Source organism: Elephas maximus, chromosome 27 (assembly GCF_024166365.1).
Source record: "Elephas maximus indicus isolate mEleMax1 chromosome 27, mEleMax1 primary haplotype, whole genome shotgun sequence".
Classification (NCBI taxonomy): Eukaryota; Metazoa; Chordata; class Mammalia; order Proboscidea; family Elephantidae; genus Elephas; species Elephas maximus.
In genome coordinates, this window is record NC_064845.1 from 3,072,854 (window position 1) to 3,100,452 (window position 27,599).

A 27,599-nucleotide genomic window follows, 5' to 3' on the forward strand; every position below is an offset into this window, starting at 1 on the left:
TGCCTCTTAAAACAAAGATGGAAACTATTGTAGAAGTCCTTTCATGCGAAAACGTTGCTTTCCTCTCAAATGATTGCTGTACAGTAAATTAACTTTTAAATTGCATATTTTCATCTATTAATATATGTTTCTACTCTCTTTTTCTGTAGAAGGACCTTTGATTTTGGAAAATTATTACACAATAATAAGACTGATTTTATAGACCAACCTCTGTTTGATTCGGACTTTCAGGTTTCCCCCATTTTCATATTAAAAAAATGACAAATGGGAAATAATTCTGGGCTTTGATTGATTTATTATAATTTTGCTATATGGAGAAATTGAGCTATTTGGCAAATTCCCTGCTTGTTGTATGTATAGGAATTACCATGCTTTGACATTTTGATTAACATTTTATGAAATGTTCACAGCTGTTAGCATCTATTGTTACTACTTAAAATAAAGGAGAAGTTGCTTCCTGAAGGCTGGTATATTGTGCTGTGAGTGATCAGTCTGGAGAATTGTGCTTTAAATCTCAAAGCGATGCTTTTAATTTGCACATTGATAATACTGTGTATATACTTACTTACCCCTAGATTTTTCATCAGTAAAGTGATCTTCCACGTGAAGGTCTGTGTTTGTTAACTTTCCCTAAGTCCAGTTTTCTTTTCCCCTTGTTTAATGTGCAAAAATGCATTATAGTGAACTGAAGTGTGTTCTGGCTTATTAGTCGTTGACAAGTTTGTGTTCTTAAGTCTTTCACACAGGTTGTTTTCATGTTGGTTAATGTACTTTACTGTCTTTCTAGAGTAAGTTAGTAAACTAGTTTTTGAGCCATAAGCGTTTTGATTAGTTTCAAAGCTTTAGTTTTATAAGAATATTAAGAAGCCTTTACAGAAATCCAAGACAATCAGCAGTAAAAATAATGGAACAGGAGAAAGCTTTAAGATAAACAAATTTGTCATGCTTCTCCTGGGAGATACTTTGATTTTTCTCTTTGAATATTTTGAAAAGAATCATTCGTGCAGTTGGTATTGAAAACTTAAAAGCTGAGTGTCAAGGACTGTGAGAACATTCCCCCCCCCCCCCCCCCGCCCAAACGTAGGCCTTTCCCTTTGCTTCCTGTTACAATGTTCTCAGGGTGAATTTTCACACGGCTATTCTGAAACTAAAAAAACCCAAACCAAACCCATTGCTGTGTAGTGAATTCTGATTCGTAGCGACCCTATAGGACAGGGTAGAACTACCCCATAGAGTTTCCAAGGAGTACCTGGTAGATTCGAACTGCCAACCCTTTGGTTAGCAACCGTAGCACTTAAGCACGATGCCACCAGCGTTTCCCTTCTGAAACTTGGTCACCTTTAAATTTGTATGTGGCTCCAGGGAAACTTGATTACATGTTAGTTTAACCTAAAGGTAAAATCAACCAAATTTTACCTAGTTTAGGAGTCTTAAAAACAAATCCACAAGCAAACAAAAAGAAATCTGCAATTAAACCGATGGAGGAATTATTTACCCCGAGTATCTGTAAAGTAATGAGACTGATTTTCTTTTTATAGAAATTGTATTGTTAAGCAAATTTAAAACATAACTAGAACACTTGTTTTACTATGGTAATTATGAAAAGTTGTTACCATCGTAAAAAGGGTAAAGCCAATATTTTCAAAAAATTAATGTGTGATCTTAAAGATGAATAAAAGATTTACACCCTGGAGACTGTAGTGCTTTCCTGAGAGTTTACAACCAACATGCTTAAAGTATTTAGATTTTCCTGGAGATATATCTGGAAGCTCCTTGATAACACCATTTAAAAGAAATGTAATTAAGTTTTTAAAACATTTTTTGTTTTACCTGGATAGTATTGGGAGTTCTAAATTTTCATCAGATTAGTTGCTTTTAAAGACAGCTTTATCATCTCCATTTAGCTGAATATAAAGGCAACTTTGTTCTGTGTAAAAATAAATATGAGGACCTAAAACACTAACCTGAATTTCCTTGTGGCTTGCCATATAGTTTTGGGTTCTGATGTTTCTCTGCCAGTTTTTTTTTTTAACTTATGAGCCATGTATTAAAAATTCTAGCACTTTTTGAACCTTATGTTTGATGTATGAATGTAAGCAGTACCTGGACGTGAAGTAGATGTGCCTGTCTTGTTTTATATCATCTTGTTAGGGCTTTGATCTTTATTTTTGGCTACTTAACTTTCAGGTACTAGCTTTCTGTTCTTTTTTTTTTTTACTGTGCTATAGGTGAAAGTTTACAGCACAAATTAGTTTTTCATTCAAAAATACATACCCAGATTATTTTGTGACATTGGTTGCAATCCCCACAATGTGTCAGCACTCTCCCCCTTTCCTTTTCCACCCTGAGTTCTCTGTGTCCATTTGTCTAGTTTTCCTTTCACTTCCTGCCTTCTTGTCTTTGCTTTTTGTTAGGTGTTGCCCATTTGCTCTGTATACTTGATTCAATTAAGAAGCATGTTCCTCACGTGTGTTATTGTTTATTTTATAGGTCAGGTACTACCTTTTCGAAAGGTGACCTGTCAGAAGGTATTCAGGCTGGAAACGCTGGTGTCAATCTTATGGACATTCAGTATAGAAATAAAAAGAGCAAGGGTAGTTCAAGACTTGGTGGATGGCGACAAGGGAGGATTACATCAAAACCCTGAGATTAGGATTGAAACAGTCTGTGTCTGTTCGTTATGTGTAATGATTAGACCACTGACAGTGTGGAACATCAGTGGCTGCCTTAAAAAAAAAAATCTCCCAAAGCCTGGTTACTGTCAACACTCACTGCTTCATATGCTGGAATGCAAGAAGACCCTGAGGCAGAGGTGATCCAACTGAGGTGCTCTTAAGTCAGAGCAGTTACGCATATGTCGCTATTTCTCATTGGTGGGGGTGTTTACCCGTTGTATATGTTTAGTTCCTGTTTATGTGGCAATGCCCTTAGTATAATTTAATGAATTTATTTTTTGTAATGTGTTTGCAATTCGTGTTTTGTTACTACACTGATTAATTCCATTGAAGAACCCATCCAAGGATGTAACTGGGACACACTGGAGCAGCGCCAGGATAACCAAAAGGAAAGACATCATGGTGTGTGGTCCAGAAAAGTGCACAGTGTTATGGTGTTAGGTATTACGCCTTCACTGTTGATTGACTCTCAGTCTTGGTGTTAGGTATTTACACATTCACTGCCGGTAGACTCTCAGTGTTGCTGTTAGGTATTACCCATTCACTGCCGGTAGACGCTGTGTTGGCGTTAGGTATTTACGCATTCACTGCTGGTAGACGCTCAGTGTCCGTGTTAGGTATTACCCATTCACTGCCGGTAGACTCTCAGTGTTGGTGTTAGGTATTTACGCATTCACTGCTGGTAGACACTCAGTGTCCGTGTTAGGTATTACCCATTCACTGCTGGTAGACTCTCAGTGTCGGTGTTAGGTGTTACCCGTTCACTGCTGGTAGACGCTCAGTGTTGGTGTAGGTATTACCCATTCACTGCCGGTAGACTCTCAGTGTCGGTGTTAGGTATTTACCCATTCACTGCTGGTAGACTCTCAGTGTCGGTGTTAGGTATTTACCCATTCACTGCCGGTAGACGCTCAGTGTCCGTGTTAGGTATTACCCATTCACTGCTGGTAGACTCTCAGTGTTGGTGTTAGGTATTACCCATTCACTGCTGGTAGACTCTCAGTGTCGGTGTTAGGTATTTACCCATTCACTGCTGGTAGACTCTCAGTGTCGGTGTTAGGTATTTACCCATTCACTGCTGGTAGACTCTCAGTGTTGGTGTTAGGTATTACCCATTCACTGCTGGTAGACTCTCAGTGTCTGTGTTAGGTATTACCCACTCACTGCCGGTAGACTCTCAGTGTTGGCGTTAGGTATTACCCATTCACTGCCGGTAGACTCTCAGTGTTGGTGTAGGTATTACCCATTCACTGCTGGTAGACTCTCAGTGTCGGTGTTAGGTATTTACCCATTCACTGCCGGTAGACTCTCAGTGTCTCTGTTAGGTATTTACGCATTCACTGCCGGTAGACTCTCAGTGTTGGTGTTAGGTGTTACCCGTTCACTGCTGGTAGACGCTCAGTGTTGGTGTTAGGTATTTACCCGTTCACTGCCGGTAGACTCTCAGTGTTGGCGTTAGGTATTACCCATTCACTGCCGGTAGACTCTCAGTGTTGGTGTAGGTATTACCCATTCACTGCTGGTAGACTCTCAGTGTCGGTGTTAGGTATTTACCCATTCACTGCCGGTAGACTCTCAGTGTCTCTGTTAGGTATTTACGCATTCACTGCCGGTAGACTCTCAGTGTTGGTGTTAGGTATTACCCATTCACTGCTGGTAGACTCTCAGTGTCGGTGTTAGGTGTTACCCGTTCACTGCTGGTAGACGCTCAGTGTTGGTGTTAGGTATTACCCATTCACTGCCGGTAGACTCTCAGTGTTGGTGTTAGGTATTACCCATTCACTGCCGGTAGACTCTCAGTGTTGGTGTTAGGTATTACCCATTCACTGCCGGTAGACTCTCAGTGTCTCTGTTAGGTATTTACCCATTCACTGCCGGTAGACACTCAGTGTTGGTGTTAGGTATTACCCATTCACTGCTGGTAGACTCTCAGTGTTGGTGTTAGGTATTACCCATTCACTGCCGGTAGACTCTCAGTGTCTCTGTTAGGTATTTACGCATTCACTGCCGGTAGACTCTCAGTGTTGGTGTTAGGTGTTACCCGTTCACTGCTGGTAGACGCTCAGTGTTGGTGTTAGGTATTACCCATTCACTGCCGGTAGACTCTCAGTGTTGGTGTTAGGTGTTACCCGTTCACTGCTGGTAGACGCTCAGTGTTGGTGTTAGGTATTACCCATTCACTGCCGGTAGACACTCAGTGTTGGTGTTAGGTATTACCCATTCACTGCCGGTAGACACTCAGTGTTGGTGTTAGGTATTACCCATTCACTGCCGGTAGACACTCAGTGTCTCTGTTAGGTATTTACGCATTCACTGCTGGTAGACTCTCAGTGTCGGTGTTAGGTGTTACCCGTTCACTGCTGGTAGACGCTCAGTGTTGGTGTTAGGTATTACCCATTCACTGCCGGTAGACTCTCAGTGTTGGTGTTAGGTATTACCCATTCACTGCCGGTAGACTCTCAGTGTTGGTGTTAGGTGTTACCCATTCACTGCTGGTAGACTCTCAGTGTCGGTGTTAGGTGTTAACCGTTCACTGCTGGTAGACGCTCAGTGTTGGTGTTAGGTATTACCCATTCACTGCCGGTAGACTCTCAGTGTTGGTGTTAGGTATTACCCATTCACTGCCGGTAGACTCTCAGTGTTGGTGTTAGGTATTACCCATTCACTGCCGGTAGACACTCAGTGTTGGTGTTAGGTATTACCCATTCACTGCTGGTAGACTCTCAGTGTTGGTGTTAGGTATTACCCATTCACTGCCGGTAGACTCTCAGTGTCGGTGTTAGGTATTACCCATTCACTGCCGGTAGACTCTCAGTGTTGGTGTTAGGTATTTACGCATTCACTGCTGGTAGACTCTCAGTGTTGGTGTTAGGTATTACCCATTCACTGCTGGTAGACTCTCAGTGTTGGTGTTAGGTATTACCCATTCACTGCTGGTAGACGCTCAGTGTCCGTGTTAGGTATTTACCCATTCACTGCTGGTAGACTCTCAGTGTCCGTGTTAGGTATTACCCATTCACTGCTGGTAGACTCTCAGTGTTGGTGTTAGGTATTACCCATTCACTGCTGGTAGACTCTCAGTGTTGGTGTTAGGTATTACCCATTCACTGCTGGTAGACGCTCAGTGTCCGTGTTAGGTATTACCCATTCACTGCTGGTAGACTCTCAGTGTTGGTGTTAGGTATTTACGCATTCACTGCCGGTAGACTCTCAGTGTTGGTGTTAGGTATTACCCATTCACTGCTGGTAGACTCTCAGTGTTGGTGTTAGGTATTACCCATTCACTGCTGGTAGACTCTCAGTGTTGGTGTTAGGTATTTACGCATTCACTGCTGGTAGACTCTCAGTGTTGGTGTTAGGTATTTACGCATTCACTGCTGGTAGACTCTCAGTGTTGGTGTTAGGTATTTACGCATTCACTGCCGGTAGACTCTCAGTGTTGGTGTTAGGTATTACCCATTCACTGCCGGTAGACTCTCAGTGTTGGTGTTAGGTATTTACGCATTCACTGCCGGTAGACTCTCAGTGTTGGTGTTAGGTATTTACGCATTCACTGCCGGTAGACTCCCAGTGTTGGTGTTAGGTATTACCCATTCACTGCCGGTAGACTCCCAGTGTTGGTGTTAGGTATTACCCATTCACTGCTGGTAGACTCTCAGTGTTGGTGTTAGGTATTACCCATTCACTGCTGGTAGACTCTCAGTGTTGGTGTTAGGTATTTACGCATTCACTGCTGGTAGACTCTCAGTGTTGGTGTTAGGTATTACCCATTCACTGCCGGTAGACTCTCAGTGTTGGTGTTAGGTATTTACGCATTCACTGCTGGTAGACTCTCAGTGTTGGTGTTAGGTATTACCCATTCACTGCCGGTAGACTCTCAGTGTTGGTGTTAGGTATTACCCATTCACTGCCGGTAGACTCTCAGTGTTGGTGTTAGGTATTTACGCATTCACTGCCGGTAGACTCTCAGTGTTGGTGTTAGGTATTACCCATTCACTGCCGGTAGACTCCCAGTGTTGGTGTTAGGTATTACCCATTCACTGCTGGTAGACTCTCAGTGTTGGTGTTAGGTATTACCCATTCACTGCTGGTAGACTCTCAGTGTTGGTGTTAGGTATTACCCACTCACTGCTGGTAGACTCTCAGTGTTGGTGTTAGGTATTTACGCATTCACTGCTGGTAGACTCTCAGTGTTGGTGTTAGGTATTACCCATTCACTGCTGGTAGACTCTCAGTGTTGGTGTTAGGTATTACCCACTCACTGCTGGTAGACTCTCAGTGTTGGTGTTAGGTATTTACGCATTCACTGCTGGTAGACTCTCAGTGTTGGTGTTAGGTATTTACCCATTCACTGCTGGTAGACTCTCAGTGTTGGTGTTAGGTATTTACGCATTCACTGCCGGTAGACTCTCAGTGTTGGTGTTAGGTATTACCCATTCACTGCTGGTAGACTCTCAGTGTTGGTGTTAGGTATTTACGCATTCACTGCTGGTAGACTCTCAGTGTTGGTGTTAGGTATTTACGCATTCACTGCTGGTAGACTCTCAGTGTTGGTGTTAGGTATTTACCCATTCACTGCCGGTAGACTCTCAGTGTTGGTGTTAGGTATTTACGCATTCACTGCTGGTAGACTCTCAGTGTTGGTGTTAGGTATTTACCCATTCACTGCTGGTAGACTCTCAGTGTTGGTGTTAGGTATTTACCCATTCACTGCTGGTAGACTCTCAGTGTTGGTGTTAGGTATTACCCATTCACTGCTGGTAGACTCTCAGTGTTGGTGTTAGGTATTTACGCATTCACTGCTGGTAGACTCTCAGTGTTGGTGTTAGGTATTTACGCATTCACTGCTGGTAGACTCTCAGTGTTGGTGTTAGGTATTACCCATTCACTGCTGGTAGACTCTCAGTGTTGGTGTTAGGTATTTACCCATTCACTGCTGGTAGACTCTCAGTGTTGGTGTTAGGTATTTACGCATTCACTGCTGGTAGACTCTCAGTGTTGGTGTTAGGTATTACCCACTCACTGCTGGTAGACTCTCAGTGTTGGTGTTAGGTATTTACGCATTCACTGCTGGTAGACTCTCAGTGTTGGTGTTAGGTATTTACGCATTCACTGCTGGTAGACTCTCAGTGTTGGTGTTAGGTATTACCCATTCACTGCTGGTAGACTCTCAGTGTCCGTGTTAGGTATTTACCCATTCACTGCTGGTAGACTCTCAGTGTTGGTGTTAGGTATTTACGCATTCACTGCTGGTAGACTCTCAGTGTTGGTGTTAGGTATTTACCCATTCACTGCTGGTAGACTCTCAGTGTCCGTGTTAGGTATTACCCATTCACTGCCGGTAGACTCTCAGTGTTGGTGTTAGGTATTTACGCATTCACTGCTGGTAGACTCTCAGTGTTGGTGTTAGGTATTTACCCATTCACTGCTGGTAGACTCTCAGTGTCCGTGTTAGGTATTACCCATTCACTGCCGGTAGACTCTCAGTGTTGGTGTTAGGTATTTACCCATTCACTGCTGGTAGACTCTCAGTGTCCGTGTTAGGTATTTACGCATTCACTGCTGGTAGACTCTCAGTGTTGGTGTTAGGTATTTACCCATTCACTGCTGGTAGACTCTCAGTGTCGGTGTTAGGTATTTACGCATTCACTGCCGGTAGACTCTCAGTGTTGGTGTTAGGTATTTACCCATTCACTGCCGGTAGACTCTCAGTGTTGGTGTTAGGTATTTACGCATTCACTGCTGGTAGACTCTCAGTGTTGGTGTTAGGTATTACCCATTCACTGCCGGTAGACTCTCAGTGTTGGTGTTAGGTATTACCCATTCACTGCCGGTAGACTCTCAGTGTTGGTGTTAGGTATTACCCATTCACTGCCGGTAGACTCTCAGTGTTGGTGTTAGGTATTTACCCATTCACTGCTGGTAGACTCTCAGTGTTGGTGTTACGTATTTACGCATTCACTGCTGGTAGACTCTCAGTGTTGGTGTTAGGTATTTACCCATTCACTGCTGGTAGACTCTCAGTGTTGGTGTTAGGTATTTACGCATTCACTGCTGGTAGACTCTCAGTGTTGGTGTTAGGTATTACCCATTCACTGCTGGTAGACTCTCAGTGTCGGTGTTAGGTATTTACGCATTCACTGCTGGTAGACTCTCAGTGTTGGTGTTAGGTATTTACGCATTCACTGCTGGTAGACTCTCAGTGTTGGTGTTAGGTATTTACGCATTCACTGCCGGTAGACTCTCAGTGTTGGTGTTAGGTATTTACCCATTCACTGCCGGTAGACTATCAGTGTCCGTGTTAGGTATTACCCATTCACTGCCGGTAGACTCTCAGTGTTGGTGTTAGGTATTACCCACTCACTGCTGGTAGACTCTCAGTGTTGGTGTTAGGTATTTACCCATTCACTGCTGGTAGACTCTCAGTGTTGGTGTTACGTATTTACGCATTCACTGCTGGTAGACTCTCAGTGTTGGTGTTAGGTATTTACCCATTCACTGCTGGTAGACTCTCAGTGTTGGTGTTAGGTATTTACCCATTCACTGCTGGTAGACTCTCAGTGTTGGTGTTAGGTATTTACGCATTCACTGCTGGTAGACTCTCAGTGTTGGTGTTAGGTATTACCCATTCACTGCTGGTAGACTCTCAGTGTCGGTGTTAGGTATTTACGCATTCACTGCTGGTAGACTCTCAGCGTTGGTGTTAGGTATTTACGCATTCACTGCTGGTAGACTCTCAGTGTTGGTGTTAGGTATTTACGCATTCACTGCTGGTAGACTCTCAGTGTTGGTGTTAGGTATTACCCGTTCACTGCTGGTAGACTCTCAGTGTTGGTGTTAGGTATTTACGCATTCACTGCTGGTAGACTCTCAGTGTCCGTGTTAGGTATTACCCGTTCACTGCTGGTAGACTCTCAGTGTTGGTGTTAGGTATTTACGCATTCACTGCTGGTAGACTCTCAGTGTTGGTGTTAGGTATTACCCACTCACTGCTGGTAGACTCTCAGTGTTGGTGTTAGGTATTTACCCATTCACTGCTGGTAGACTCTCAGTGTCTGTGTTAGGTATTACCCACTCACTGCTGGTAGACTCTCAGTGTTGGTGTTAGGTATTTACCCATTCACTGCTGGTAGACTCTCAGTGTTGGTGTTAGGTATTACCCACTCACTGCTGGTAGACTCTCAGTGTTGGTGTTAGGTATTTACCCATTCACTGCTGGTAGACTCTCAGTGTTGGTGTTAGGTATTACCCACTCACTGCTGGTAGACTCTCAGTGTTGGTGTTAGGTATTTACCCATTCACTGCTGGTAGACTCTCAGTGTTGGTGTTAGGTATTTACGCATTCACTGCTGGTAGACTCTCAGTGTTGGTGTTAGGTATTACCCACTCACTGCTGGTAGACTCTCAGTGTTGGTGTTAGGTATTTACGCATTCACTGCTGGTAGACTCTCAGTGTTGGTGTTAGGTATTTACGCATTCACTGCTGGTAGACTCTCAGTGTCCGTGTTAGGTATTACCCGTTCACTGCTGGTTGATGCTCAGTGTTCTGGAGTTTTGAGAATAGGTACATTCTGATAGAAATTGATACTCAGTGAATTTTTTGTCCACACCCTCTTTGATGTATGTTTTATTTTGTTTCCAAATAAAAACTTACGGGTAAATTGTTCTGAGGGTTAAAAAAATTGTTTTTTGGATTAGTGTTAATAAGAAATTTGGAAACATTTTTGCTAGAAAAAAAAGAGCCATTGATATTTTCAATTTTTTTCTCCTTTGAGGAATCTTTTGTTTTTAAAATGACATAAATATCAACCGTTTCTAGTTACACGTGTTCTTTATCTTTCGCCCAAGTCCTGGGAGCTGTTTGGATGTCCAAGTCATGGATTTCTCTATCAGATAGGTTCAGCAATTTTTAAAAAGCAACTGAACTCAACTGTATGTTCAGGAAAAGGGAAGTTGAAATAGATTAATTTCAATTTGACTGTGTTAAATTCTATGCTGAAGAAATAAGACGGCTACTGTCTTCAACGGACTCTTATCTGGTTGGAACGAAGGAGTAGTTTATTTACTAGAATTTGTGGCTTGGGTAATACGTGTTTTGATCATGTTTTTTCCTTTTCTTTTTAAACAAATGGGTTAGCTACTAACTGAGAAAAGTAAATGAAATTTCTGTAGAGAAGGAACTTTGTTTTCAGGCAAGTAACACCTTGGAAAGTTTCATTATGTATTTTAGACAAATTTGGATAAATAGTTTTGTTACACATGTAATAATAACAGTATTGCCTGTCTTTTCTGGTAGTTTCAGGATAATAACAATAAAAAGTGCCAAACCCATTGCTGTTGAGTTGATTTCCAACGCATGGTGACCCTATCAGACAGAGTAGAACTGCCCCATAGAGTTTCCAAGGAGCAGCCGGTGAATTCGAAATGCCGACCTCTTGGTTAGCAGTTGAGTCTTCCAGGGCTCCTTCAGGGAAATATAAGTATGCAAATGAAGATTTTTCTGTCCCATTACTTTTTGGTATGTATTATAGTATCATTTTCACTGAATTTATATGAGGGGTTAAACTGTATCACTTAGCCCTATGCTTATGAAATATATTTTTTAAGGCTTCTGCAATACCTTTTTTAAATGACCCTGTGATTGGGCACCAGGGGAGGGGCTTTGTTCTATCTGAACTAGTAGTTTAATGCCTAATTAGAATTAGAATGTGTAACATATGGTTTTCTAGTGTAGTTTAAACTAGAAATGCATTTTACATAGTGGTCTAGCAGATAGATGCAGGTGTGTTTTTATGTATGTACAAGCTTTTAAAGTGTATCACTGAAACAGAACTCCACAAACTAGCATTTACTCTTAATGTGCATTGTACACTCTAATATTTTCTTTTCTATTTCGTTTTTTTTTGAAAATGCCGGTTAAAACTGCTAAATTGATTTCATGAGCTATTAATGGGCTACAGCCTGCAGTTAGGAAAGCATGACTTTAGGTTAGGTTTTTAAGTAGTGCTCCCTAATATTCTCAGTGGGTAAAAAAAAAAAAAATATTCTCAGTGGGTATGAACCACAAAAAAACCCCAGTGCTGTCCAGTCAATTCTGACTCATAGCGACCCTATAGGACAGAGTAGAACTGCCCCATAGGGTTTCGAAGGAACAGCTGGTGCGTTTGAACTGCCAGCCTACTGGTTAGCGAGTCGACCTTTTAACCACTGCGCTCCAAAGATCCATTTACCAAACAATATTTAAACCACCAGAGGAACTTGTTCATTGCTTTGTTTTATACATTGTGTCCTGGCTGAGATGGCTTTAGACATGTAAGTCAGAATGCTTAAAGCAACAGTGTTTGGAAACCACAAATCTAAGTACAGTAGCTATTACTTAATTTAGTTACTTGGATTAGAAATGTGGTATTACATGTTTTACTTTTTTTTTTTTTTAAGGACCCTACATAAAATGTGGGTTTTCTGTTCTTAACATGAATTTCATGTATTTTTCTTTGATTCACATTTAATGTCGCACTTGTATATATGCTTTGATCTGACCCCATTTTGCAAGTTTGTTCAGCATTTTTAATGGGGAAGGTTCTTAGAGGAAGGAAGTCTTTCAGATGCGTTTCTTCAAGCAAATCCAAAGGAACTGCCCCAGTTTTGATGCTGCTGTTGTTTTTTGTAAGCTTGAGCCTGCAGTATGGACTCTTGCCTCATTGCCTGTCTATGTTTCAAATGATGGGCAATGATGGTAACAGTCAAGATGATGAAAAGTAAAGCGTCTTTTGACTTCAGAACGCTTAATCCCTGCATTTAAAGGTCCTGAAGGTGTTCTGTGCTGTTGTGTCCTGAGATGGAATTCTCACCTTTACGATTATGAGTTCTGTGGTTCAAAAGATAAATAGATATGCAGTTTTAAGCCTACAGTTTAGCGACAGGGGGGAAGAATATTCTTTAACTCGAATGCAGTAACCTTAGCATTTGTTGATATCTGAATTTAAAAAATAGTGCTGGACTTTTAATAATTTTGCAAATGTTATTTTTTTTTTCTCTTTATGTTTCTGAATTTGGAAATACAACCAACTCTCACCTTTTTCTGAAATCCAGTATGACGCTGTCAAGGATAGATCCCCAAGGCTTTCATCGTTAGTACGTAGCGCGTGACTCTGTGTAAATGTAGCCTTCTGCTTTGTGGACACCTGGTGACACTCATCATAGGTTATGACTCACTTTCCCAGGCCTGTTATGATGCTGTGGGGGACATGTATGGCTAACAAAGCAAAACCTGTTTTCTAACGGTAGCATAGTCTGTCAAATGAATAATGTTTTTTCTTTTAGAATTTCAAGACCGGATAAAAATTACTTGCTTCCCTATTTGGGACAGCGATTGGCAGTAACAGCATCTTTTCCTAAAATGATGAACCAGCCAGCTGGTCCACACTCACTGCCCCGTAAGACACTTTCCCAGCACTACTTGGTGACCCACTGAGCTGCATAGCACAGGACCAGCTGTGCCTCTCACTGTGTGTCACAAGCTAGCAGGTGTAAAGTCACTAACAGAAGCTCCCAGCAGTCTAGGTGAAACCGGAGACATCAGTATGTCTGAGCATTTCGGTTTGATTTCTTTTTTTTTTTTCTTTTTTGTGTCATTTTAACCAAGGGGTTAAGCTATAACATGCTTTTCTTGGGTTAATATTATGTCGGTAGGTTTCCTGAGTTTCTAGACTATACAGGGATCTCTTAAAATGTTCAGGGTAATATATAAAAAGATATACATAGTCTAAAAATGAATTTGTAATCATCGAATTTAAGGCTAGCTGCACATGTGTGAGATGGCTTGCCTAGAGCAGGTAGCGTTCTGCCTGTGGCAGATGATAGGTAGGGTACTCGTAGGTGCACCCCTCATTTCAGGCCCGCAGTGCATACGTAGATTGACTTCTTTTTTGCCATTTGACCTTTTTAGTAGTGTCACCCGCCCCCTCATACACACATGACTCTTGGTACCCCAGCAGAAGTTGTATACTGAGACAGCCCTTTCTTCCAAGTTTCCTCATATAAGCTGATTGTCTAGTAAGGCTCCTCCTATGCTGGGTAGCCGGTTACACCTGAGACATTTTCCTCCTGAGCAGCACCTGCCGTGGGTCCACCAACTTGGGCTGAAAGTACAGCCTGGGGCAGTGCGGTGTCGTATTTGTTCTGTCCTGTTTTGGATGATCCAAAGGGTTTCTTTTTGGCCTGTTTTCCCCTAGGTAAGGGGGACAGTAGAAGGGGGTAGACTCTCTTGTCAACCAAACCTTTCAAAAAAAGGTAGAAGGACTCTAATGAGGTGTAGGGTGAAGGTCCCCGCACATTTCCCGGCTGGCTGTGAGTCCTAATTAAATTTTCTGTAGCTGGCTGGACAGTGAGTTGGGTGCTGGGCAGCAGGGGATTGGGGGAGAGTACAGGTGTGAATTTAGAGGGGCCGTGTATGTTGGCCACTCAGGTGCAGTGAGTCGGGTACTAACAGAGGGGAACAGGTTGCATGTAGACTACTCTTTTTCTCATATAGACCCTTTTTGTGTGTATAATGTAAAGTTTCACTTTATGAAATTACTTGGAAAACTTTGCCCTTGAAGTTAATTTAAAACCTTTACTTTCAGAGTTGTTCCCACAGTCACTCTCACAGCGTGAAGAAGAGGTCTTCTGGCTCTCGTAGAGATCCGCTGGTTAGTCCTTGGTGTCTGGTCTGTCTGCATGCACCTCCTGCTGCTGAAAAAGCCACTGATTGTTTTCAGTGGACGTAAGAATTATGACTGCTTTGGGGTGCTCCTAAAGCATTATCGAAAGTTGATAGTGTGTTGTTACATGGTTATCAGAACCCCATTAAAAATAATCTTGTTTTCATTTAGAAGATTTAATGTCAAATTTAACGTATGCTAACCCCAGGGGCTAGAGGCTGTACGGTGTCACGAGAAGCTCATTAAGAAGGTATCTTCATTTATCAGCTGTCCTTTGGATTAGACCTTAAGAATAGGTTTAGTGATGTCCTTATTTTAGAAATTTGATTTGATTTAGTTTTGGTATTATGTTGTTGGGTGCTGTCAAGTTGGCTCCAACTCACAGTGGAAAATGTGTTTGTAGGTCAGATGTTGGGAAGGTGGAATGCGTCTTCCGGTAGAAATGACGACGTGAAATGGCAGAGTTCCCTGCTAGCTGGCTGAAATCTCTTTAACGTGTGATGTAACTAAACTACAGAACTGACGGTGTTGTCCATTCCAGCCTCCTGGGAGACCATTTCTGTGGGGGAACGGCATCCCCAGAATACCCACTTGGGGTGCTTGGAGCACCTCATTCCTGTCAGGCTGCCATAGGGGTACTGGTGAAGGAGTGCAGTCCCAGTTCCCTGCTAACCTCAGGATTCCCACGGAAGGGGCTCTGACCTTTGGTGGAGTGGGGAGGGGGTTGGGAGGCTTTGGTTGGTGGGAGGAGGGAGGGGCGAATGTCATGGAGAAGATGTTCCTGAGAGGCCCTGGAGGGTGAGATGTTTGGGAGCCCTGGTGAGAGGTGAGTTATGGCACCTCAGCGAGGGTGTGAGTGGTGCAGGAAGACAGGGCCAGCAGTGGCTAGGGCAGGGGGCAGACTGGGGGTGTCTGGATCACAGTGTGATCAGTGGAAAACCAAAAAACCAAACCCACTGCTGTGGAGTCCATTCCGACTCCTAGCAGCCCTATAGGCCAGAGTAGAACTACTCCAGAGGGTTTCCAAGGCTGTAATCTTTATGAAGCAGACTGCCATACTGTTCTCCCAAAGTGGGGCTGGCGGGTTCGAACCACCGACCTTTCATTTGGCAGTCGAGCGCCTAACCACTGTGCCACCATAGCTGTTTATCATCAGTGGGTCTTTAAGTCAGTAATTGCCTGAAGTTGCTTAGCCTTGAGTAAAAAACATGACTAGAGGAATTGGAGCGGGAATTTCATGATGCCTTTCTCCCTCTCAGGTAAAAACAGTGTTTGAAGTGGTGGTTTTGTGCTCGTATTGGAAATGAAGCTGCTGCAGATAGTTTAAACTAACCATATTTAGCTCTCTCTTTTTTAAATAACTTAATCTCATCAGTTTATTTTGACAAATAGTGAGGCTAGGCGAAGTTTGGAATCGAATGACTGTTTAATCATTTCTGTGGCTTTGCCAAAGGGATTGTAAAAGTAGTAATTATTTAGTTGCACTGGATTTTCCAAGGACATTCCTAAGTATGACACTTAAATAAATCACTTATTTCCATTTCATTTTGACTGAGGGTTTATTTTTTGTTTTAAAGTAATAATATTGGTAATGATTTGAAATCAGTTCAACTTTAATGCCTTTTTTGAGAGACACAATAATTATTTTAATTTTTACTTTCAAACATGATCCGATGCTTTAAAGACATTGTTTTGGAGGAGAAGGGGGTTGGGGATATCAGAGCTTGCCTTCGTGTGTTCAGACTATTGCTGGGGTAGTAACAGGAGAGGGGGTTGGGGATATCAACACTTGCCTTCGTGTGTTCAGACTATTGCTGGGGTAGTAACAGGAGGGGGGGTTGGGGATATCAGAGCTTGCCTTCGTGTGTTCAGACTATTGCTGGGGTAGTAACAGGAGAAGGGTGTTGGGGATATCACAGCTTGCCTTCGTGTGTTCAGACTATTGCTGGGGTAGTATTAGCAGTAATCTAAGAAGAATGTGTTTGCTTTTACTTCTTCCAGAGTGGACTCTACTTCGACCAGAGAAACTATAGCAGTCTTAGACATAGCAAACCCACCTCTGCCTGCTACACTCGGGTTTGTCGGAAATGCTTCGGCTTTGTGTGTTTCATCCAAATTTAACACACTGCTAACTTCCTTCTGCCACTTGTGTGTTTTGACTAGTTAGAACTGATCTGTGAGTGTGCATGTATCAGGTTTTGGTAACTGAGTTCACATAGTTTCTGTGAGTGTGTTTTTAAAAAGGGGAACTGCTGAGTCACCATAATTGTGAATACCGTTTTTTCAGTGTTTTTAATGAGCAGTTTAAGACAGACAACAAAGTTCACAGAATTGTACAGTGCACACCGTGTGCCCACTACGTAGATTCTGCAGTTAGCGCTTTACTAGATTTCCTTTATCACAATTATCCGTCTATCAGTCCATCTTATTTGATGCATTTCAGAGTCAGCTGAAGGCATCAGGATATTTCATGGTGGGTACCCTTTTAATAAAAGCGCTAACATGTGAGAATCTGAACTATAAAGGGATAAATGAGAAGGCATTACTTGTTTAATGTTAGGATCTTTTGCTTTTTCAAGGCATTTGGCAAACCATATAATTAAAAAGTGCATTGAGTATATGACACACAGTACATTTAAAATAATTCATTTTATAAAACCTGTACATGCAGCTTTGGTGCTGTCTTTTCCATGTCTGATGGCGTTTGTGAGGACTGAAAATCGTGTCCTCAAATGACATCAGGAAAAGGAATTCCTTTGTAAGAAGTGTGCCCTTAGTGCATGGAGTTCATTGTGACTGGTGCAGTTTATCTGATTAAGGCACTTTGTCCTTGGCTTGTTTTGAAATACAGGTTTTCTAATCTATTTGGGACAGTGTTTGAAGCCATAACTCAGAGATCATTTACCTGGTCCCCCAATAACCAGACTAAGCCCATTAAGAGTCTGTCACAAGATCATTGAAAGTATCACGGGAGCTGCTGGTGACTGAGGGGTCCGGCCTCCCTTTGCCATACTCCCTGTCCTGTGAGCCTCTCCTCCTCAGTGTCTTCTCAGGTTGCCATCCTGTCTCTTAGCAGTGATCTTCAGAGACTAATAAGACTAAGCACATTTATAGAAAACTGTTCTGAATGTTTTTTTCTTATCCTCAAAATTGGTGTTCGAAAAGGTGTCTTAATGACTTAAGTATTTCTCACATTGTTTCTTGTCTACCTTAAGCACTCAGAAATTGCTAGTGAATTATGAGGTCATAAACTTGGGGCATATGAGCTCACAATGGTGAGACTGATCCTCCTTTGTTTTTGTTTTTTGCTTATTTGTCTTGTTTTGTTTCCCAGCAGTGCTCTTCACTGTACAGTGACCCCCTGGCAACGTCTAAGAGTCGCAGGGTCAGTACCTTCTGCGGGCGTGTTGCCTTCACAGCTGCCAGTTACTTCTCTTTACCTTTAACGATGCGCTTTTCTCGTAGGCCTCCCCTATAGCCAGTCCTGGTCTGCTGAGAAGTGCCAGTCTGGTTTGTGTTTTCCGCTTTCAGCGTGTGCAGTACTGGAGATGCTGGCGTGGTGATGTTGGCTGTGGCTTGGCAGCTTTCCTCCAAAACCATCAGGGGCACGTGGCTCTGTCGCCTAGTGTACTGCAGATCGTGCTGCCTGTGCTTAAAAGTCACAACCTTAGTGTAGTAAGAATAAACAGCCTCCCTTCACAGGGAGATGCCTGGCCGTCCGTAGGCCCTTGCTTAGAGTCCGTTTCCTGCAAGGGGGACTGACTTGCATGGCTCCCGCCACGCTCATACACTTCTGTGAGGTGGCTGCCCACGTAAAGGACGCCATTTTTTCCTTTGGCTCAGCCTGTTGCTGGGACCTTGGCCACGGTTAGCATTGGGCTCTAATAAAGCAAGAAGCTGACTAGAAAAGCAGAAACGATAGCTCTGTGTCGTGTGCAGGTTGCTCTCAAGTTGCTCTCAAGCTGTTGTTTGCTGTGGTGTGTTTTAGTGGACTGGGAACCTGAAGCTTTGTGACTTCATTTTATGGTGACAGTGCACAAGATGCTTTTGGTACCTCAGTTTTCTCTTCTGCCCTGTTCCCTCTTTTGAGAGGATTAATTCATAAATATTAGTTCTCCTAGTTTTATAACATAATGATGAAATACAGTCACCAGTGGGGCTTTTCTAATGAAGTGTGAGCTTGAAGTTTTAATGAGACTGATGTGGGAATTTGTGCATATAAATGAATGTTATATCCGTCAGAGTCCTCACCTTGGGAGGCTGTGCACTTATTCCAGTCTTCAAAACTTTTTTGGAACTCAATACTGCGAAGAAGTTACGCCGTTTTCAATGTAACTTTGATCCTGAGTAGATAAGTGGTATTTCCTTTGTTCTTCAGGCATCACTGCACGATGGTGGATTATATAACCCTTATGGTTCTCGAACTGTAAGTCTGACCAGGGGAAGGTGGTGAAACGGGGATGCGTAGGTGGGCACTTCTGCTTACAAAGAAAAAGTCATTCCACCTGACCTGTAATTACCCTGTAAGCTGCGATCCATTCATTCGGTTAGCCATTGTGACTCTTGCCCAAGCTGTGAGAACTGCCTGCTGGAAGTCACGACCTGAAGTATGATGGGAATACAGGTCGAAACACCTCTTTTCTTGCTTGGGAAGAGGATGAGACCAGCGCTGTTCAGGGCATGCCCTCTCTCGCCTCCTCCTCTCGCTGTGGGCTGCTAGACTCGAGGGTGGGCATGAGGCGGAGTTCCAGACCAGGGAGTCAGTTCACCTTCTCCCTGGGAACCAGGAGCAGAGTTAGACCTAGAGTCACTGAGGTGTTCCCAGCAGGAAAAGGAGCTGATTGTCTTTGTCAAACCTCTCTTTTCGGAAATGTGACAGCCATCGGAATACAGTTACTGCTCATCAAGACTGAGTCTACCCCGGAACAGCCCTGTGGTGAGCTGTGGGTCCTCTTGGTGTGCTTTGTGAGAACTTTCTGCTTGTTTCGCTAACCTCTGCTCACCGTTCAGCATGTTGCAGGTGCGCTGTGCTGCACTCTTCTGTGTCTGGATGCTGGTTTTTCCTTAGTTCACAAACTCAGGCACCCATTTGTCCTAATTGGTAGTTCCTGTGTGAATACGACTTTGCATGCAGTGTCTTAACGAGCCTGCAGCAGTGCCTTTAGAATTTCTTTAGTTTGTGTATTTAATTGCCATTCCTGTGGCACATCTTGTCTTTTCAGTGATGATAGGTTAGTTTATGGATTGGCTGTCCTGTGTTTCTCCTTCCGTCCTTGCTTCCTGCAATGTGCCGTTTCACCTGTTTGCCAGCTCTTATATCTGGAAGGAAAAGAAGTGAGACAAATTTGCTTCTAAAATTTATTATGTAAAAGACACAACAGGGATAGCTCTAATCACCAGATCTTTCTAGAGTATTAAAAAGTCTTTTTAATTTATGAAAGTAATAATTGCTTAAAGTAAAAGCAATTGCCAAAGTAATTGCTAGAGTAAAAGTCCCCTGGCCGTCCCTGTTTCCATTCCTCAAATGTAGCCTTTGTTCTTGTGTATCCTTCCAGAGATCTTACCCATTTATGAGTGTCCTTTATTTTCACGTACATACTACTCCTTGACATTTTAAAAGGTTTTTTTTTTCTTTTTTTAAGTAAGCCATGTTTTTTACTTTTCTCACTTTGTGTCTCCTGGAGATTGTTTCATATCAGCACATTAAAAAAAATGGTAGTATATTATTCTATTAGTATATAGACTGCATTTTTTGAATTATTCCCCTATTAACGAGCATTTAGGTTGTCAGAGTTTTGCTACTACAAACTTGTACAGTGAACATGGAAGTGGCTTTTTTTTTTTTTTTAAATATAGGAGTGACAGTCTTGGAAATGCCACTTGGAAGTGCCATTTGGAAATGGCAGGAGAACTGAGCCAAACATACCTATAAAAGAAAGCTTGGAATCGACTTGAGGGCACTGGGTTGGGTTTTATATCTCTCAACCGGTGCACTCCACAGAATAACCTTTGTTGACCATTAAGAAACTGCTTCAATAATTTCTCCACCTTTGGCCTTGTCAAGGATAACAAGATAGTTCACAAAAATACTTACATGAGACCTGCAAGGGAATCGTGAAATGATGGGGTCAAAGAGCATATGTATTTAAATTATGATGTATGTTGTGAAATTGGAGCCCTGGTGGCACAGTGGTTAAGAGCTCAGCTGCTAACCAAAAAGGTCAACAGTTCAAATCCACCAGCTACACCTTGGAAAACCCTGTGGGGCAGTTCTACTCTGTCTTGTAGAGTCACTGTGAGTTGGAATCGACTCGACGGCAGCTGGTTATTATTAGATTGCCCACCCTACCCCCCCCCCAAAAAAAAAACCCTGTAGTAATTACCAATAGCAAGTGATGATTTTAGGAACTACTTCGTTATCCTTGACAAGGCCAAAGGTGAAGAAATTATTGAAGCAGTTTCTTAATGGTCAACAAAGGTTACCTTGTGGAGTCAACCAGTTGGGAGATACAGGCTTTCTTTTATAGGTTTGTTTGGCTCAGTTCTCCTGCCATTTCCAAGTGGTGCTTCCAAGATTGCTACTCCTGTATTAAACAACAGAAAATTACACAGGGATGTTTAAGGAGTTGAAGAGGTTTTCACATAGTAAAGGAGTTTATTTTTAACCTACTCTTCAGTAAAGTTCCACTTGGTGATTCTTGGGCTGGGTGCCATTTTTAATGTACTCAGTGTGGTGGCTCCTTACAAACAAAATTATGATGAAATATGTTCACTGAAGTGTAGGACCCTGTCCTCATATATTATTTGGAAATAAGGTTCAGAGTTCTTTCCTTACTGATGTCAGAATGGTTCCTTAGTGACGTTAAAATGGTCTGTTAGTGACGTCAGAATGGAGATAAACTACATGTGCCCAAGATGAGTCTTCTGCTGGTGAAGCAGAAGGAAGAGTGCCTTGTGTACAGTGATGTTGGAAAGCTCTCCACTAGTTGCATAGCAATAAATAAAGGAAAATAAGAATCATCGTTCCAGTGTCCTTGCTGGTAGGAAATTCTGCCTTTGACTTACATCATTTAACTAAAATATTCTTTTACCTTTCTTTCTCAAACTAAAACATTAATATTTCTGATTTGACCTCTGATGGGATCTCAGAGGGCTTGGAGGTTTAAAAAGCATGAAATCCCTGGTTGGTTTTGGCTAGTTTACTAATACCCCCCCCAATTTAATTTACATAAAAGGTAGGGTTCTATTTTATTCTTTCTTCCTTTTGGAAATGTCTTTTGCTGTTTATTAATGAAAGTTCATTGTACCCTGAAACAGCTTCTCTGTTTAATGGTACACTGTAGACTGCGCTAAATATAATGGTTATATGGAGTATTCCTGTGCCTCCCCAAATCTTACCTAATGTGCTCACTGTCAGGTAAGATCTGCAGTGAAATAGCATCTTTTTCACTATCTCCTGTTAATATCTATAGTTTGCCGCCGACGACGCTGAGAGCATTGCGTCTTCTGGTCGTGCCAGCTGTGGCCGAAGAGGGAGTGTGGTGAGCCTGGCTGCATGCAAACACGATGATTTAAAAAATCACCACATTGTGTCGGTACATGAACTCCATGGAAAGTGAAACGTGCATTTGATAAAATGAACATTTTCCTCAAAAATACGTTCCTGAGAATATATACTCTCGGTGGGCTGTGTAAACTTTCACTCATAACTTGCCTTTTCACAGCTCACACCATGAGTCATTGTGTATTTCAGAAGTTTTCACTTTTTTATTCCTTGTTGATATTTTGTGAACTCATTTATGTGCACGGTTCTCAAGTTTCTCAAGCAAAATTTTCACATCGTGCGAAACTCATAACTATGGATTACAAACTCATGTTGCCATCGGTTGGTTTCCTTACTGTGGTATTTGAGTTTAACCAGTGTTTATCCATTCTGATAAGACTTGTGAACTTTTTTTAAGAGTTGCTGATGCTGATGGCAAAGTTAAAAAAATTCTGGTCTTAGACTTTCAATTAGAGTAATAGTTGTAAAGACAACAAATAGCTATGTTAGAGTACAAATGATATAATTTCAGGTGATTCATTGGGTGGAGCTGGAAATTTAATGGTGAGTTAATGACATTTTTTGTTCTATTTTAAGGACTTGACTTGAAAATTACATTGATGAGGATGGTATTAGTTTAGAGGTAGAATAAAGACCCCTGGAATCAAGAGGCTGTAATTCTTTTATAAAAAATAGAAGACCTTTTAGTATATGTTACATGAAAAATTGTGAACTAGAAATCTTCACAGAGAAGAAGAACACCAAATAATTGTGAGATTTGTTGTCAGAAGTTCTGTGATCTAATTAAGGCAGTTGTGGTCCTTTGGTTCCGACGTGTGAGGTTGCTGTCAGTCAGAATCAGCTCCATGGCAGCCGGCTGGAATCCCTGGGTGTGGTGCAGATGGTTAGCAGGAAGGGTTGGAGGGTCGAGTCCACCCAGAGGCCCCTCAGAAGAAAGGCCTGGTTATCTGCTCCCAGAAAACCAGCCGCTGGAAACTCCATGGAGGACAGTTCGACTCTGAGACACATGGGGTCGCCGTGAGTCGGTTTTTTGTTTGGTCCCTTGGTAAACCAGTTGGTGCTGGTGCTCACAACTTAGAAAGAAAGGACAAGACAAGACACGCGAAGGCACCCCGGAAAGTGATGGAGTGGAAAAGTCCGGGACTGTAAAATAATGCTGCCTGGGCTTGAACCTGCTCCCGTTACCTGTTAGTTGTGCGAGTGGCAGTTTTTTTGTTTGTACAGTGGGGATGGTTAATGGCGATCTCTGTAGGGAGGCTTAGTATGTGGATTAAATGAATTACTATGTGGAAGATAGCTATCAAAATTCTAGGACAGTGGATGCCAATAAATATTAGGTATATGCAAATCTAAGCTGCATTATACTATTTTGAATAAAAACACTATTGCTTGATTGTAGTAGACCTTAAAAAGCCTCTGGCTGTAAGCTTGCTGTTTTTTCTGTTGGTGGGCTTCTGAATTCCCTTCCTGGAAGGGAAGGAGCTAGAGAAGCAGGCAGCTGGGATAAAGAATAGCTGATGAGTGAGTAAAAACGTGTTCATTTATGAATGCAATAAATGTTTATGTATTATTACCATATTTTTATGTAAATAACGGGTGCCTTCTACGTACGTTTACCAACCACACCCTACCCATGAGGTAGTTTCACAAAAATAGGGTAGGTGAGGCACTGTGTTAAGTGCTGGAAATGACGTGGTAAACCAGGCAGACCAGATTTCTAACTCCATGGAGCTCATATTTCTAGTGAAAGAGAAAGTAAGCTGGTAAAGAAAGGAACAGAAAGGAAGCAGATCTCAGGGACTGTGAAGAGAAAAGCAGGCTGATGTTACAGGGAACACTGAGGCGTGGCTGTGTGTGAGGGTGGCTGCTAGGATGGGATGATCAGAGAAGGTTTCTCTGAGGAACTGACCATTGAGCTGAGACCTGAGATGTGAGATGAAGGAGCCAGCTACATGAAAAACTGGGAGCAGAGCTTTCTAGGCAGGTGCCCAGGCCCAAGGTGGGAAAGGACTGCCCGTGTTTGGAGAACCAAAGAGGCCGGCGTTTCTTTCCCTCCGTTGCTTTATCCTCCAGTTCCTGGCCCTGGGAAGAGGAAGGAACGACGGACACTAGGCAAAAAGCATAGTACCCTGCAAGTAATTCTTTATTCAACATGTATGTGCTTCACTGAGTTGGTAGCTATAATGAATTACAGACGTTGTGAAGTACAGTGGAAGCTTTACGTAGAAACCTTGCTGCTGACAGTGGCGCGTGTCTCGAACACTGGAGGCTTTGCTGGCCCTCGGGGAGGAGCTCCTCTCTGTAGTGGGGAGCTCTGGTTAAGATGAATAAAAGAGCTTATTTTAGGGAGTTGGGATATCATTTTGGAGCCCCTTTTCTTTTTTTGAGCAGCTTAATTGCAACATTTTTCCCATTTCATCGACTCGACGGCAGTGGGTTTGGTTTTTTACTGTAAGCAAAAATTAAAGAACTTTTTCCCTGTGTGCCAATGTTATCTTTTTCTTCTCTATTTTCTTAACTTTTAAAGCATCTCATTTTTTTCTGACTCAAAGGTTTCTGCTGCTGATTATTTTAGTCGCTCCAATCGTAGGGGGAGTGTTGTCTCAGAGGTGGATGACGTCAGCACCCCAGATTGGAGCAGCGTGAGTGGATTGCATGGAGTGGTTATGTTCTCTCACAGCTCGAGACTGATGGCTAACATGTTCGTTACTGACTGCCTAGGAAGTATTTATTTGACTATATTAACATCAAACACATTGTGTTTTGTTTTGGAACGTACATCTTGATGTGTTCTGATTTTTAAAAAAATTCTATCTGTGGAAATTTGCCCCGTGGCACCCATCACTAGCTTCAGTAATTATCAATAGTTTTCTAGTCTTGTTTCACCTATTTCTTAACCTTTCCCTCTAATTCCCTTTTTTTCTTCCTGAATTATATTAAAGCAAATCCTAGACATTTCACTCATAAATCGTTCAGTATGCATGTCTGAGAATATTTTTTTTACCATTAAAAAACCTGTCGCAGCCAAGTCGTTTCCGACTCATAGCAATGCTACAGGACAGAGTAGAACTGCCCCATAGGGTTCCCAAGGAGCAGCTGGTGGACTTGAACTGCTGACCTTTTGGTTAGCAGCCTGAGCTCTTAACCGCTGCACTACCAGGGCTCCCAATTATGAAACTGTTATGAAATTAAAAGTAATTCCTTAATACTATCTAATATCCAGCCCATACTCAAATGTTCCTGATCAGTTTAAAAATTTTTTTCTTCCTCCCTGGTTTTGATGAGTCTGTGAAGTTCTAGGTAGACCTTGGAGATTGCATAATAAAAAGTGATACTCCCCGTGAGTTGAAATCGACTCAATGGCAACGGGTGTTTCAAGGTGTCACTGGTTTATAATAACTGGGAAGAATCTGAATTGATTTTAAACATTTGGCTTATGCCACTGTTTTGAAGAAATGCCTCTCCATTCCTTTCACATTCATCAGGGACTGAATGGAGGAAGGACTGTCCAGTAGAGCTCCTTGGGGCATTTGTCATAAGACAGGAACCCCAGCCAGCAGATCAGGGTCCACCTGATCTTGAAGCCGCAGCCTGATTTCCCCCATTGCTGGTATTGGTGTTGTTTTGCCCACAGACCAACAGTGTCTCTTTATCAGGCACTTTGGAGGGAATGAGAGGCATTGTTTCTTAATGGAAAAGTTACACGTTCATTTTTAAATGAAGAGATGACAATTATTTATAATTAGCACTTCGCCGATTATATTTAAATAGCTGTTTCTGAACTAATTTAACCCTAGCAAATAATTTAAGTGTGGCTCTTTCCAGGTGTGGAAAACTGGCTACCAATTCATTCTCCAGAAATATCGTCTAGTAGTTTGCTTAGCAGCCTCTTTCTTCATAAGTATAGATGATTAACTTTAATTTACTGTGCACACTTTTTCTCCTAAAAGCTTTGAATTCAGTCGCCTCTAGTTTATGATGTCGGAGTTAGTGATTATACCCTTCTTATACTCATTGGTTGACAATTTATTTGAGTAACTACACAGAAGTGAAAAGGTTGGCAGTTTTTAAAATTTCTCCTGCTTCTGCTAATTAAATATAACCCTTAAAAAGAAAAAAATTCTAGAGCAGAGGTTGACAGATCTGACCAGCCCCATTTTTTTTTTCTCTTGTTGATGTACTGCTGCAACCGTTTTTGAATTATCTTTGGCCTAATTTTACTTGAAGGTGATATTAATGATACTGTTCAGTAATTTCCACATTCCGTTGGATTACCTTTATTTGGAATAGGCAGGTATATGGATCTGTTCCAGTGAGTTGGCCAGGTAGCTGTACCAATCCCATGACATATCAACGCTTTCTCTTCTCAACCTTGGGTCAAAAAATAGTTTTTGAATAGCATTATCAAATCAGAAAAAAAAAAAACAAACCCCAAACCGTTGCCGTCCAGTTGATTCTGACTCCTGGTGACCCTATAGGATAGAATAGAACTGCCCCATAGGGTTTCCAAGGAGTGGCTTGTGGATTCAGACTGCTGACCTTTTGGTTAAGAGCCAAGCTCTTAACCACTGTGTCACCAGGGCTCTAATTATCCAAGTCAGTATATGTAAATTAGAAGTTAAAGGATTGGAATCCAATTACTACACCGAACAAACTACACTATAAATATTTTAAGACTGCGGTGCAATTTTGTACCTTAATATAATAAACACAGTTAAGTCGATTTCATTTCCAAGCCTTTTCCCCATCTGGGTTGTCATCGTGAACTGTAGCTTGTCTGCTGGCACCTGTGGGGACTGGATGGCTGGTGGAGCATGGGGACCCTAAGAAGGCCAGGCCTCAGTTAGCTTTTTGTCTGAATGGAAGACGACAGCGCAGAGGCAGCGCAGGCCTCACAAGTGAGAACTGAGGAGGCTCTGGCCAAGTCACTGCAGCCCAGATCACGGGGCTGCCGTGCGGCTGCTCCAGGTATTTTCTGCTGCCTTAACAATCCTTGAGGTTTGGTGCAGGATCAGCTGGGACTGCGACAACTGGAATCTGTCAGAAGATTGCTAAAGCTGTGTAATCCACGTTTTCATGAACAAGTTCAGTGTTGCAACCTCTGAAGTGTAAGAGTGTTTAAGTTGATTGCCCACTACAAAAATGGGTGAGTTTGGGGGTCGTTTTTTTTGAGAGGTAATATGAGGAACAATTTCAAGTAGACTTACAAGAGTTTTTATATTTCTGAACGCGGTTTGCTTTTCTCTTTAATTCGTTAGCAGAAGAGCTTTGGAAGATATTCCAATAAGCCAGTTTATTCAGATACGCAGTTTCTTTACGGTTAAGAATAAGACATTAAATGTTAATCAGTGCACTTCACTGGCGTAGCTGCGGCAGAGGATTATTCCTTTGTATGGCAGTAACTGCAGATATTAAAAGATACATTTTAACACTGTTATTGTGTATTTGTTTGAAAACATTCCATATGTCGCTTAAAAAATGAAAATCAGTTTCCTTTTTTTTCTTCAGCATGAGAGATCCATGAGGTGAAGGGATTGTTTCTGTATCTTGAGTGTAAAAATACCAGTATTCTTGTTGTAATATTGGACTGTAGTTTTGTAAGGTGTTCCCGTTGGGGAAAACTGAGTAAAGGATTCTTTCTGTATTCTTTTTTTTAAA

General features: G+C 42.1%; 1 protein-coding gene and 1 long non-coding RNA gene across 12 annotated transcripts in view; both read left to right on the plus strand.

The window, feature by feature from the left end:
* The window catches only part of LRRFIP2 (LRR binding FLII interacting protein 2), a 114,608-nt gene that overhangs the window by 37,560 nt on the left and 49,449 nt on the right, over positions 1-27,599 (plus strand). Inside the window, exons 6-14 of the mRNA XM_049870708.1 lie at positions 12,768-12,809; positions 14,300-14,365; positions 16,379-16,453; positions 17,712-17,762; positions 17,843-17,887; positions 18,756-18,803; positions 19,257-19,313; positions 21,850-21,918; positions 24,494-24,583. Coding sequence (XP_049726665.1) covers positions 12,768-12,809; positions 14,300-14,365; positions 16,379-16,453; positions 17,712-17,762; positions 17,843-17,887; positions 18,756-18,803; positions 19,257-19,313; positions 21,850-21,918; positions 24,494-24,583 — 543 coding nt within the window. The remainder of the gene's footprint in view (positions 1-12,767; positions 12,810-14,299; positions 14,366-16,378; positions 16,454-17,711; positions 17,763-17,842; positions 17,888-18,755; positions 18,804-19,256; positions 19,314-21,849; positions 21,919-24,493; positions 24,584-27,599) is intronic.
* On the plus strand, positions 20-9,123 carry LOC126068270 (uncharacterized). Of its 11 annotated transcripts, XR_007515584.1 has the most exons (9): positions 20-3,735; positions 3,825-3,868; positions 4,842-5,062; positions 5,592-5,635; positions 5,681-5,901; positions 7,236-7,280; positions 8,310-8,399; positions 8,891-9,024; positions 9,069-9,123. It is a non-coding gene; the product is annotated as an uncharacterized LOC126068270 (long non-coding RNA). The 11 variants fall into 11 exon arrangements; XR_007515594.1 differs by lacking the exons at positions 4,842-5,062; positions 7,236-7,280; positions 8,310-8,399; positions 8,891-9,024; positions 9,069-9,123 and adding exons at positions 3,912-4,089; positions 7,416-7,449 and having other exon boundaries at positions 5,548-5,635; positions 5,769-5,856; XR_007515586.1 differs by lacking the exons at positions 4,842-5,062; positions 7,236-7,280; positions 8,310-8,399; positions 8,891-9,024; positions 9,069-9,123 and adding exons at positions 3,912-4,089; positions 7,371-7,441 and having other exon boundaries at positions 5,548-5,635; positions 5,769-5,856.